General features: G+C 48.9%; 1 protein-coding gene across 1 annotated transcript in view; it reads right to left on the reverse strand.

Annotated features, from left to right (window-relative positions):
- Nucleotides 1-13844, reverse strand: part of LOC119444271 (sodium-dependent serotonin transporter) — a 444718-nt gene that overhangs the window by 137797 nt on the left and 293077 nt on the right. Inside the window, exon 4 of the mRNA XM_037708695.2 lies at nt 3275-3399. Within this exon, the coding sequence (XP_037564623.2) occupies nt 3275-3399 (125 nt within the window). The remainder of the gene's footprint in view (nt 1-3274; nt 3400-13844) is intronic.

Here is a 13844-nt window from a genome sequence, read left to right on the forward strand (position 1 = left end):
CTGAATCGTCACCGAGTCAAATCAGCGCGTACAGCGCGTCGTAATTGCAGCCTCCGCGATCAACTTCAGAAACATTTTCAGAGCTAATTGCGGAGGCCACGCTCCGCTGTGCTGAGTACGGTGAACGCCACCTATGTGGCGTTGGTAGTGCTTCTTGATGCCAGCGTCCCTTCGAATGCTGGCATCGAGGCGTCGTAGTGCTGAGACCACCGAAGCGTTCACTGTCGGTGCGCGTTAGTGTCATAATGCAGTACTTCTCTTTTCTGCTCGTAGTCGGCGGCACCGCCCCGAGCAAGAGCGCGGGTACACGGAGGAGTGTTAGATATATAAGGCGCGTCTGTGTAGCTCTCTGCAAATGCGTTTGTGGCGCAATGGGTTAAACCCTCGGCGATCTATCGTCGCGGACCGAGAGGTCGTGGGTTCGATTTCCAAATTTTGCATGTTTGTGGAACTTTTTCTTCTGGTTTCTTTCTTTGTATTATGTTCTATGACCTATTTCCGTGACGGAAATACGTCAGTGAAGTCTTGGTGGACCCCGGCATAAAACACTTTCGTGTTAAAAATATACCGATAGTTCGGTCACACCATCTGCCACAACGGCAGCATTTGTTATCCCACAATTTGGAATTCCTGGCCAATTTCAATTGGACCACAAATCGACATTTACGGCTACGGAACTTGCGACAATACGGGAGGCTGTCCGTTTTATGATAACGCAGATACCCCATAAATGGACGGTGTTCTGCGATACCAAACCATTGCTACTAGCGCTCAAATGCTTTTTAAAGAGAGAACCATATTACCTGCTCGTCCTATAAATCGCTGAACTTCATCACAGTGCCGATCTAGGTGGCCACGTGATCACTTTACAATGGGTGCCTAGTTATTGTGGTGTGATTGGCAATGAACTCGCGGACGGTGAGGCAAGATCGGCATTCTCTTCCTCTGATGAAGTACGGATTGCATACTCGCGACCTGACACCAACTCCGTGATCAAGGCACTCATGCAAGGCCTTACGAAGGCATACAGAGCCCATGCTGACAACATCCACAGAAGCCTAAATATGATCGACCCAGACGGTAAATTCTGTTTACCCCCGAAAGTTACGCCGAGCAAAGCGTCATTGCTACAACGAATTTGGCTGGGCGTTGCTTTCACCTGTCGCTACGCACACCTCATCGGCCAATCAACCAGCCCTGATTGCGAATACTGCCAGACGGCTGAAACGCTGGAACACATATTGTGCGATTGCCCACCATATACGCTGGAGAGAAGATTCCCTAGCCAGCGTCGGCAGGCAACTACTATCGCAGGATGCTATTCTCGGCCCATGGCCTGACACTGCAACTTCAATGCGGGGCAACTAAAGCGCTGTTTCTGCAGGACACGAAGCTAGACGAGCGCCTCTAATGTACGGTCTAATGTACACAAGCACTCACCAGTCCTCTTATCATCATCATCATCCACCACAGCACTTTCAATCCCCTTCCCTCCTCCCCAGTACAGAGTAGCAGACTAGAGCACACCAGCTCAGGTCGACCTCTCTGTCTTTTCTATCAAGGAACCTCAGGTGGTCCAAATTTCCGGAGTCCCCCACTACGGCGTGCCTCATAATCAGATCGTGGTCTTGGCACGTAAAACCCCATAATTTAACTTTTTTGCTTATCAATAAAATCTATCCATCTTCTTGTGAACACTGTGGAATGCCACTCCTGAGATTGGGTTTGATGCGTGCCGTACTAGGGCCATTCTACACGATTAAATGTGATTCGACGTAACAGTTGGTTTCGTCACAACTCTCATAGGCCACAGAATTTGTGCTTGGGACGTGAACTTTTTGTTTACTTTATTGGCTCTGAAACATCTAACGAAACGTTTTTTTTTTTTCACAAATAACTCCCGAGGTAAAGGATTAAAGATACGTGAACTCAAAGCAAGTAAGTCTCGCTACAACACAGAACATTAGTTGCCTTGATTCATTGGCAACCTCAGGCACTCCAACAATATATGTTATGGTTTCACAGATACTTGCCTACAAAAGTGACCAAAATGAATGCGTCTGTGGTATAACACAGCACTCATAGTGCACAACGAATCGAATTAAAATTAACTGCTAACCTAGCAAAAGAAACCAAGGTGAACCTTCCCTAATTCACGAGCAGGTATCATGCTCAGGTAGCTCATGAAACAGTATGCTGTGCCAAGAATCTTAGACGAACAAGCGTGGTGATCATCATGTGCAGTGCCTCAGGGAAATGCATGCAGCAGTATGACAATCATCAGCTGCTTTCCTGTTTTTTGCTTATGCCGGATCAACGCAACAATCGAGATTACATCATTATTCGAAAAAAAGTGGAGGACGCTCAAGCTTCGCCTTTAAGAGTGGAACGCGATAGTGTTATCGGGCTCCCTTCGCGTCACATTTTTCATTATGAGTAGGCTTCACTGCAACACACAACGTGGGAACGCCAGCTTACAAAGACGAAGCTTACACTGATCCTCTTAAAGACAGCTTCACTTTTAAACACAAATGCATTGCTGGGAAGACATTTTTACAGGAGCGATTTAAGCCGTGTTATATCAAAATGTGAAGGCCCTAGGACCTTTTTTATTATTTCATTAATTGGCTGCTGTTGCCCCCAGGCGCGCGCGTGTCCAATATTTAGAAAGGCTCATTTTTCAAGATTCCCCTCAATGTCGCCTAGAACCAAAGTACAGCGAAACACCACCAGAATTGGAGGACGTTTAAGCTTGGCCAAGCTTTTGGAGCACGTTTAAGAGCCAAGCCAAGCTTTGAACGCGATAGCATTCAAGGATGCCTGCCTGCTTATCAGGCTCTTTGCTCGTGTATTTAAATTACAATCCGACGCTATCACGCCTCTAGGTTGTGGTTAAGTCGTACTTTACGATTTTTCTGAGGAATTTTACTTTGAAAAATTCAAATTTTGTTCACCAACGCTTTGCGCCACGCGGAGGGCCTGTGTGGTCGGCGTGGTTTAGGATGATGTGATTCGGCATGATTATTTCTGCCAGACACCCATGCTTAATGCCGACGTCGCCGCCGACGCTGGATTTTCAGCAATACGGGGCCCTTAACGCTCTCGCGTTAAAATTGGACAGGTAGAATTTCCTTGCACAAGGCGCTGCTGCTGATTAAATCAGTTGTAGAATGTCAGGCGCCACGAAGCCTCCCGAAAAGTTCTTACACTGGAACCGGCTGAGGAGCCTCCCATTGATAACACGTCATTGATCAAGTTTCCTCTGGTGACTTACCATCGGTAGCCACGTCTCCGATGTCTTTTTGCAGCACGTGAGCCATGTACCCGAGCACAGAAAATATGACGAACCCAGCCAGGAAGCTTGTGAGGCAGTTGATAATGCTTGTCACAAGGGCGTCCCTGGAAAGAACGACAGCATAAACGTCAATATGCGACAGTAGTTGTGAGCGACATTTCACTGAGCGACAGTGAGCGACATTTCATTGAGTGATTGCCTTTCCGAGTTTTTCATAGCGCACTTATTTCAAAGAGAGGGGGGAAAGGATAGATGTTAAGCTGCACCAAACCTGCCGAGGACGACATCGCCAGAACACAGGAGGACTCCTGTTTAGGAACTGAAACTTCATTCCTAGATATATAGATACACTATAGATAAAATAAACAAGAAACAGCAATACATCTAGATTCGTCTAAAAGAAAATGGTCAAGAGAAATAAAATATATTTCCGCGTACAAAGCCAAGCTAAGCCTTGCAGGTGAGCCTGCCCGTGCGTTGTGCAGTGTGAAATGGCCCAAGTCCAGGACTACTGCAGCGGAGCCGACCCTGGTGTGATGCGTAACTCTACGGAAAGCGTTCTTTAAAAAAAAATGATTGCCGAGCAATGCGTCATTTCTCGCAACTTGCACTTTATGCACTTAAGGTGGTGGTACTACGGCAGCCATCTTGCGAGTAGTTCATATTCACCCACCAGGCGACGCCACTCAGTCATAACTGAAGAAATGCTCTTTGCCGATGCAACACAGCGTTATCGCTCGGCGCAGGACACGCCTACATGTATGGGAAGTTTCTTGAACGTTATCGATGCTTCTATCCGTTGTCTGTTGTCACCGACGCTTATGTAATCTGATGGTATGATCGACGCGAATTGTCTAGTACTTTCTGGAAGACACGCTGGCACCAGGAAATACTCTGGAGCCTTCGATGACTCATGTGTAAAAGCCGACGCGTTTCGCCGCTGATAAGATTTCGACGATCGCCGACCGTGTTCGTCGCTATCGTTGTAGTTCGATTGAAATTTGCTTTTGTGGGCACATGTTCGCCCAATAAAGTCCGCTTCGTCATTCACAGTTTTGCGACTGTTTTCTTCACCGTCACTACTACGTGACAATAGGAATACAGCTGAACAATAGTAGGACAAAATCCTTCCCACCATGAAGCTTACTGCGGGTTGATCTGCAGTGCCAGTTGATTAGTGTCTATTTAGGAATCTCAGCAGCGTGAAGGAACACGACACAAAAGAAAAGCACGGTAGTCTGTCGACCTCAGTGTCTCTGCGACAATGAGACATGCCCGAAAAGACGAATGCGTCCGTGTCCTGTGTTCTTTTTCTCTTTTCCCTGTCTTTGGGGCCGTCTACCTGACCCCCCCCCCCCCCCCCCCCCCGTCGCACTTACCAGATGACAATCGTGGATTTTATTCGTGGTTGTCAGAAGAAAGGGCAGAGGGGAGTTTTGCTGGCCTGACGATGCGGATGGCTGACAGCTGAACATCGGCCAGCAAGAGGATAGGCTAAAGCGTAGACAGGAGGGAAAGTGATAACTCAGCGTACTCTCGCATTGCGTGGCCAGCGCTGTCCTGTTCCGCGCGAAATGCAGGCCGTGGACAAAAGCGCGCACGTGCGTTTTCGTCTGCCGTTCATGAGTGGATGCTGTTCTCGTACACGTCCAAATTTGAAGGTATCTCGTCAAAACGGCGCATTCTTGTAGAGCAAATTTCGCTATTACTGCTTTCTTGCTTTTTTTATTTGAAGGGTTTGCTAAAGCAGGCGTTTGTCTTCATATACACCATAGGTGATGTATATAACGCTTTCACAACGCCATGAGGCGGAAGACACCAGGGGGAAGACACCAGCCTCTGAAGCGGGGCGCCTCGCTGAGAGATGGCAAGCCGCCCTCCTAGATCCTCCTAAATTACATTCCTAGCTTACTTTAAGGACGTAAATACTTGCTACAGTAAATTGCGGTACAGAAAAGCCACGATAACGGAAGCACATAACGATGTTCTTTGTCACACTTTCTCAACACGTATGGTATTGTGCAAAGCAACGCATGAACCGGACACTATAGCTAATAATGCTGTATTTCGAATCCCGTCATTATTTACATGTTTCGGGGGGGAGGGGGCTATGAGCTGCGCAACTATGAAATGGCGTGAAAAAACACAAATAGACGGGACATTCGCAATAATGCTGGTTGTAATGCTCGTTGTAGCAGCAGCAGTTGCATTCGCAAGCACGCAACTAAACAAACTTCCTTGGTTTCACAGATAGCTGTGGTGACTACCTGGCTGATCACCCGTTCATCGTACACGTGCCTGCGCGCCACTGACTACCCTGCTGGTCTCGACGCGCACTCCGCTGAAGCCACCCCCAAGCAGCGTTCTACGCAGCCCGGATTCCTGCCATAAAAGCCGTCCCAGCGAGAGCATCACTGTTGTAGCAGCAGCAGTTGCATTCGCAAGCACGCAACTAAACAAACTTCCTTGGTTTCACAGATAGCTGTGGTGACTACCTGGCTGATCACCCGTTCATCGTACACGTGCCTGCGCGCCACTGACTACCCTGCTGGTCTCGACGCGCACTCCGCTGAAGCCACCCCCAAGCAGCGTTCTACGCAGCCCGGATTCCTGCCATAAAAGCCGTCCCAGCGAGAGCATCACTGTTGTAGCAGCAGCAGTTGCATTCGCAAGCACGCAACTAAACAAACTTCCTTGGTTTCACAGATAGCTGTGGTGACTACCTGGCTGATCACCCGTTCATCGTACACGTGCCTGCGCGCCACTGACTACCCTGCTGGTCTCGACGCGCACTCCGCTGAAGCCACCCCCAAGCAGCGTTCTACGCAGCCCGGATTCCTGCCATAAAAGCCGTCCCAGCGAGAGCATCACTGTTGTAGCAGCAGCAGTTGCATTCGCAAGCACGCAACTAAACAAACTTCCTTGGTTTCACAGATAGCTGTGGTGACTACCTGGCTGATCACCCGTTCATCGTACACGTGCCTGCGCGCCACTGACTACCCTGCTGGTCTCGACGCGCACTCCGCTGAAGCCACCCCCAAGCAGCGTTCTACGCAGCCCGGATTCCTGCCATAAAAGCCGTCCCAGCGAGAGCATCACTGTTGTAGCAGCAGCAGTTGCATTCGCAAGCACGCAACTAAACAAACTTCCTTGGTTTCACAGATAGCTGTGGTGACTACCTGGCTGATCACCCGTTCATCGTACACGTGCCTGCGCGCCACTGACTACCCTGCTGGTCTCGACGCGCACTCCGCTGAAGCCACCCCCAAGCAGCGTTCTACGCAGCCCGGATTCCTGCCATAAAAGCCGTCCCAGCGAGAGCATCACTGTTGTAGCAGCAGCAGTTGCATTCGCAAGCACGCAACTAAACAAACTTCCTTGGTTTCACAGATAGCTGTGGTGACTACCTGGCTGATCACCCGTTCATCGTACACGTGCCTGCGCGCCACTGACTACCCTGCTGGTCTCGACGCGCACTCCGCTGAAGCCACCCCCAAGCAGCGTTCTACGCAGCCCGGATTCCTGCCATAAAAGCCGTCCCAGCGAGAGCATCACTGTTGTAGCAGCAGCAGTTGCATTCGCAAGCACGCAACTAAACAAACTTCCTTGGTTTCACAGATAGCTGTGGTGACTACCTGGCTGATCACCCGTTCATCGTACACGTGCCTGCGCGCCACTGACTACCCTGCTGGTCTCGACGCGCACTCCGCTGAAGCCACCCCCAAGCAGCGTTCTACGCAGCCCGGATTCCTGCCATAAAAGCCGTCCCAGCGAGAGCATCACTGTTGTAGCAGCAGCAGTTGCATTCGCAAGCACGCAACTAAACAAACTTCCTTGGTTTCACAGATAGCTGTGGTGACTACCTGGCTGATCACCCGTTCATCGTACACGTGCCTGCGCGCCACTGACTACCCTGCTGGTCTCGACGCGCACTCCGCTGAAGCCACCCCCAAGCATGCGTTCTACGCAGCCCGGATTCCTGCCATAAAAGCCGTCCCAGCGAGAGCATCACTGTTGTAGCAGCAGCAGTTGCATTCGCAAGCACGCAACTAAACAAACTTCCTTGGTTTCACAGATAGCTGTGGTGACTACCTGGCTGATCACCCGTTCATCGTACACGTGCCTGCGCGCCACTGACTACCCTGCTGGTCTCGACGCGCACTCCGCTGAAGCCACCCCCAAGCAGCGTTCTACGCAGCCCGGATTCCTGCCATAAAAGCCGTCCCAGCGAGAGCATCACTGTTGTAGCAGCAGCAGTTGCATTCGCAAGCACGCAACTAAACAAACTTCCTTGGTTTCACAGATAGCTGTGGTGACTACCTGGCTGATCACCCGTTCATCGTACACGTGCCTGCGCGCCACTGACTACCCTGCTGGTCTCGACGCGCACTCCGCTGAAGCCACCCCCAAGCTAGCGTTCTACGCAGCCCGGATTCCTGCCATAAAAGCCGTCCCAGCGAGAGCATCACTGTTGTAGCAGCAGCAGTTGCATTCGCAAGCACGCAACTAAACAAACTTCCTTGGTTTCACAGATAGCTGTGGTGACTACCTGGCTGATCACCCGTTCATCGTACACGTGCCTGCGCGCCACTGACTACCCTGCTGGTCTCGACGCGCACTCCGCTGAAGCCACCCCCAAGCAGCGTTCTACGCAGCCCGGATTCCTGCCATAAAAGCCGTCCCAGCGAGAGCATCACTGTTGTAGCAGCAGCAGTTGCATTCGCAAGCACGCAACTAAACAAACTTCCTTGGTTTCACAGATAGCTGTGGTGACTACCTGGCTGATCACCCGTTCATCGTACACGTGCCTGCGCGCCACTGACTACCCTGCTGGTCTCGACGCGCACTCCGCTGAAGCCACCCCCAAGCAGCGTTCTACGCAGCCCGGATTCCTGCCATAAAAGCCGTCCCAGCGAGAGCATCACTGTTGTAGCAGCAGCAGTTGCATTCGCAAGCACGCAACTAAACAAACTTCCTTGGTTTCACAGATAGCTGTGGTGACTACCTGGCTGATCACCCGTTCATCGTACACGTGCCTGCGCGCCACTGACTACCCTGCTGGTCTCGACGCGCACTCCGCTGAAGCCACCCCCAAGCAGCGTTCTACGCAGCCCGGATTCCTGCCATAAAAGCCGTCCCAGCGAGAGCATCACTGTTGTAGCAGCAGCAGTTGCATTCGCAAGCACGCAACTAAACAAACTTCCTTGGTTTCACAGATAGCTGTGGTGACTACCTGGCTGATCACCCGTTCATCGTACACGTGCCTGCGCGCCACTGACTACCCTGCTGGTCTCGACGCGCACTCCGCTGAAGCCACCCCCAAGCAGCGTTCTACGCAGCCCGGATTCCTGCCATAAAAGCCGTCCCAGCGAGAGCATCACTGTTGTAGCAGCAGCAGTTGCATTCGCAAGCACGCAACTAAACAAACTTCCTTGGTTTCACAGATAGCTGTGGTGACTACCTGGCTGATCACCCGTTCATCGTACACGTGCCTGCGCGCCACTGACTACCCTGCTGGTCTCGACGCGCACTCCGCTGAAGCCACCCCCAAGCTGCGTTCTACGCAGCCCGGATTCCTGCCATAAAAGCCGTCCTAGCGAGAGCATCACTGTTGTAGCAGCAGCACTTGCATTCGCAAGCACGCAACTAAACAAACTTCCTTGGTTTCACAGATAGCTGTGGTGACTACCTGGCTGATCACCCGTTCATCGTACACGTGCCTGCGCGCCACTGACTACCCTGCTGGTCTCGACGCGCACTCCGCTGAAGCCACCCCCAAGCTGCGTTCTACGCAGCCCGGATTCCTGCCATAAAAGCCGTCCCAGCGAGAGCATCACTGTTGTAGCAGCAGCAGTTGCATTCGCAAGCACGCAACTAAACAAACTTCCTTGGTTTCACAGATAGCTGTGGTGACTACCTGGCTGATCACCCGTTCATCGTACACGTGCCTGCGCGCCACTGACTACCCTGCTGGTCTCGACGCGCACTCCGCTGAAGCCACCCCCAAGCTGCGTTCTACGCAGCCCGGATTCCTGCCATAAAAGCCGTCCCAGCGAGAGCATCACTGTTGTAGCAGCAGCAGTTGCATTCGCAAGCACGCAACTAAACAAACTTCCTTGGTTTCACAGGTTGGTTGCTTCTATTTCTGATATTTTTTTAGACTTTGTCAATCCTGCAACTGCTGCTGCTACTGTTGTTGCTGCTATCGTTTTTCCTTGCTTCTGTACTCACTTTGTGTTCACTATCCTTGCAATGCCGACAAATGCTGAACTCTGTAAGCGAATGGACGAGTTAGAAGCTATATTCAAGCATCGGTTGAACGAATTAGTCGACCGGCTTGTTGTTAGTATACAAACTAGGCTTCAAGACACAGGATTAGACATCGGTGGAATGAGAACTGAAGTTGGTCGCATGGACGACAGTGAAAAGCTTCTAAACGATGTAGTCGAGTCAGCCCGATCTCAACAGCTTGAGCTGTCTGCGGCTAACCGCGCTCTCAAAGCAGAAAACGAGGCCCTTCAAAGGAAAGTCGCTGACCTTGAGCAATACTCAAGATTAAATAACTTGGAAATCAAGGGAGTGCCCTACACCCAGGGAGAGGATTGTACCGCAATCCTGACTGCCATCGGTGACAAAATCAACTGTACAGTCTCAGCCACTGATGTCGACACAGTGCATCGCGTACCAGCAATGTCTGGTCACAAGAATATAATCGTGCGGTTTTGCTCTCGAACAAAAAAGACTGAATTCATGAAGAAGGCGCGAAGGGCCCGAGTGAATACCCGGAGCATAGGGTTTTCAGGAGAGAACACGCAGGCGATATTCGTCAATGAGCATCTATCCCCAGTCAATAAGCGTCTGTTTTCCAAGGCGCTTGCTTTAAAGAAGGAAAAAGGCTGGCAGTTCATCTGGACGGAAAATTGTCAGATCAAGGTGCGGAAATCCCCCGACAGTCGGGTATTTCGCATCGCTTCTGATTCTGATCTATCTGTTATTACGTAATCTTGCATAAGCCTTCTAATTTTCAGTCTTTAAAATGTATCCAATGGCTTCCTACTTTTTACCTGAAGAACTTGAGGCTTATTTTTCATTGCCCTGTCGTTCCCTAATCCATTTCAATGCGCGCAGTCTGCAAAAAAACATGGATGGCATTACAAATTTTTTATCTTCTACCCGGCATAACTTCTCTGTTATTTGTGTTAGTGAAACCTGGCTCTGCGCATCTCACAATAATTTGTACAGCTTCCCTTCGTACTCTTCTGAATATTGTCACCGTGATAACAGTAATCATGGTGGTGCTGCTATTTTTATATCCTCCGAGTTGCGTTTCCATAGACGATTTGACTTGACACTCAATGTGGCGAACTGCGAATCTGTTTGGGTCGAATTTCACGATTCATTTTTTTCACAAGATAAGAAAAATCTAATAGTCGGTTGCATCTATCGTTCACCTTCATCATCTGTAAGCGCGTATTGCTTAGCATTAAGTGATTTGCTGCATAAATTAACATTTGAGCAAAAAAATGTTATTATCATGGGTGATGTTAATATTAACCTTTTAGATACATCCAACTCGCTATGTAATTATTATGTTAGCTGCCTAAACGGGTTTGGATATGAAAACCTAATTGCTCTTCCAACTCGCTGTCCCATAAATAAACAGGGTACGCTTATCGACCACATATTGTCTAATCTTCTTAGTAACCCTGACTGTGGTGTTGTCCAAGCTTCGATAACCGACCACTACCCAATATTCGTGCGCTTAAAGTCTACTCCTGGCACTACCGATGAAAGCTTCACCAAAAAGAAGTTTAATTCGTCAATATTCATTGAATTAATTACTAATTCAGACTGGTCCTCAGTAATGACATGCGATAACCCTGAAACTGCCTATAACACATTTTCAAAAATAATTTCCAATGCTATCGCAGATTCCACCGTAGTAATGAACTGTAAAAAAACGTTTTCAGCTCCTCGTAACCCGTGGTTATCCACCAGTTCGCTAAATTGTCTACGGAAAAAAGACAACCTTTACAGAAAAACCAAAAAACAGCCATTTAACACTGCACTTCACGAAAGGTATAACAAATATTCAAATTTGTTAGGAAAACTACTCAAGCAAGCTAAAACTTTGTACTATGAAAATGAAATTAAGTGTGCCGGTAATGATGTAAAAAAAGAATGGAAAGTATTAAACAGTTTTTAGGACGATCCAATCGTAATGCCGAAATAAACATCATACAATCGGAGGCTCTTCTCCTTGATAATCCCTTGGATATTGCAAACTCGTTCATTAATTTCTTCTGTACAGATAATCAAGGGTGTGACGATTCATTTACCATGACTTACCCCCGTATGCCTCATAGCTTTTTCCTTCATCCCGCAACGCCTGAAGAAATAATCACAGTCATTTCCAATCTAAAAAACACAGGGCCTGGTCTTGATAACTTCAGCCCATCTCTCATAAAGATGATAGCGTGCTTAATATCCGGAATATTTTGCCACATCGTCAACCTTATCTTTAAGACCGGAATTTTCCCAAGTTATTTGAAAAAGGCCAAAATAATCCCTGTTTTCAAGAAGGGAGATAAGCGCTTAACATCTAACTAAGTATTGCCATACTTTCGTTCTTTAGTAAAATTGTCGAAAAACTAATCGTAATGCGCTTGTCAAGTTATTTGTCAAAATTTCATATCCTGTCATCAAATCAATTTGGCTTTCGGGAGGGATACTCAACTGATTTAGCATTAATATTTCTAACAGATAAAATTCGGCAGGCAATTGACACTGGCAATTTTGCTGGTGCATTATTTATTGATCTTTCTAAAGCGTTCGACTCACTTGTTCATAACATACTTTTTGCTAAATTGGATTCCATTGGTATAACTGGCCCGGCATTGCGATTATTACGGAACTATTTGCGCGATAGAGAGTACACTGTGCCAATATCCGGTACTTACTCACACCCTAAAACAACTAACATTGGTGTGCCGCAAGGATCTATATTAGGACCTCTCTTGTTTTTAATATATATTGGGCAGCAAGTGACAGCATTAGTCGACACTGGTGCTGACTTCTCTATAATAAGTCAGGAACTCGCCCTCCGCCTGAAGAAAGTGAAGACGCCATGGACGGGACCTCACATAAGGACGGCAGGCGGCCAATTACTGATGCCTACTGGAAGATGTACTGCAAGAATTAATATTGGAGATTCTTCTTTCGTGGCCGCTTTCATCGTTCTTCCTGCGTGCTGTAAAGATTTGATTCTTGGAATGGATTTCCTAAGGGAATACGGCGCCGTAATTAACATTCCAGACCGCATGGTGACGTTTTATAAGAGCCCTGGTTTAATCCTTTACTTATCGCCGCAACACAATGCCTTTCGTCTAACAGAAGATGACGTCGTAATCCCACCTCGGTCATGTATTCTTGTTTCGGTGGCCTGTGACGTACCGTTTCATTGCGAAGGAATTGCCGATCAAATAACCGTTTTGTTGTTTAGTCACGGTATCTCGGTCGCACGAGGAATTGTCAATGTCACCGACGGGCGCACGAACCTCTTGCTAACAAATTTTAGCACAGAGAGACGGCACCTTCCAAAAGGCACGGCTGTGGCTTATTTTGACGGTGTTGCGGATGTTCGCGGCTGCTGTTCGCTACTCGAAGAAGCGCCTACACAAGACCCAGCTCCCGCACTTGACGTCAGCACTGTTTTGCCGCCGCACGAACGAGAACAGCTTCTTACGCTATTGGCCCAGTTCGTCGACTGCTTTGCGTCGACTTCAAGAGTTGGTCGGACGCCTCTAACAAAGCACCGAATAATTACAGAGGATACGACGAGACCCATTCACCAAAATCCTTATCGTGTGGCACCCAGAGAACGTGAAGCCATACAACAACAGGTGACAAAAATGCTTGAAGACGACGTGATCCAACCATCAACGAGTCCCTGGGCATCGCCTGTAGTTCTAGTCAAGAAAAAAGACGGCGGCTTGCGTTTCTGTGTGGACTACCGAAAACTAAATCAAGTGACGAAGAAAGACGTGTACCCGCTACCCCGTATCGACGATTCCCTCGACAGGCTTCGACACGCACGTTACTTCTCTTCCATGGACTTAAAAAGCGGCTATTGGCAAATCGAGGTAGACCCCAGAGACCGTGAAAAAACTGCTTTTGTGACCCCAGACGGCCTGTACGAATTTAAGGTTTTGCCTTTCGGCTTGTGCTCTGCGCCTGCTACGTTCCAACGCCTCATGGATACTGTGCTTTCCGGTCTGAAGTGGAAAACCTGCTTAGTGTACCTCGACGACGTCATCGTGTTTTCCGCAACGTTTAAAGAACACCTCGAACGGCTTGAAGCAGTTCTGCAGTCCATAAGATCCGCCGGCCTCACGCTGAAACCGGAGAAGTGCCACTTTGGCTTTGCGGAACTACAGTTTCTTGGTCACGTCGTCAGCCACGCCGGTGTCCGCCCAGATCCTGCAAAAATTACCGCCGTCGCACAGTTTCCCGTACCATCCGACAAAAAGGCTGTCCGGCGGTTCCTCGG

The sequence above is a fragment of the Dermacentor silvarum genome, chromosome 3 (assembly GCF_013339745.2).
Source record: "Dermacentor silvarum isolate Dsil-2018 chromosome 3, BIME_Dsil_1.4, whole genome shotgun sequence".
Lineage (NCBI taxonomy): Eukaryota > Metazoa > Arthropoda > Arachnida > Ixodida > Ixodidae > Dermacentor > Dermacentor silvarum.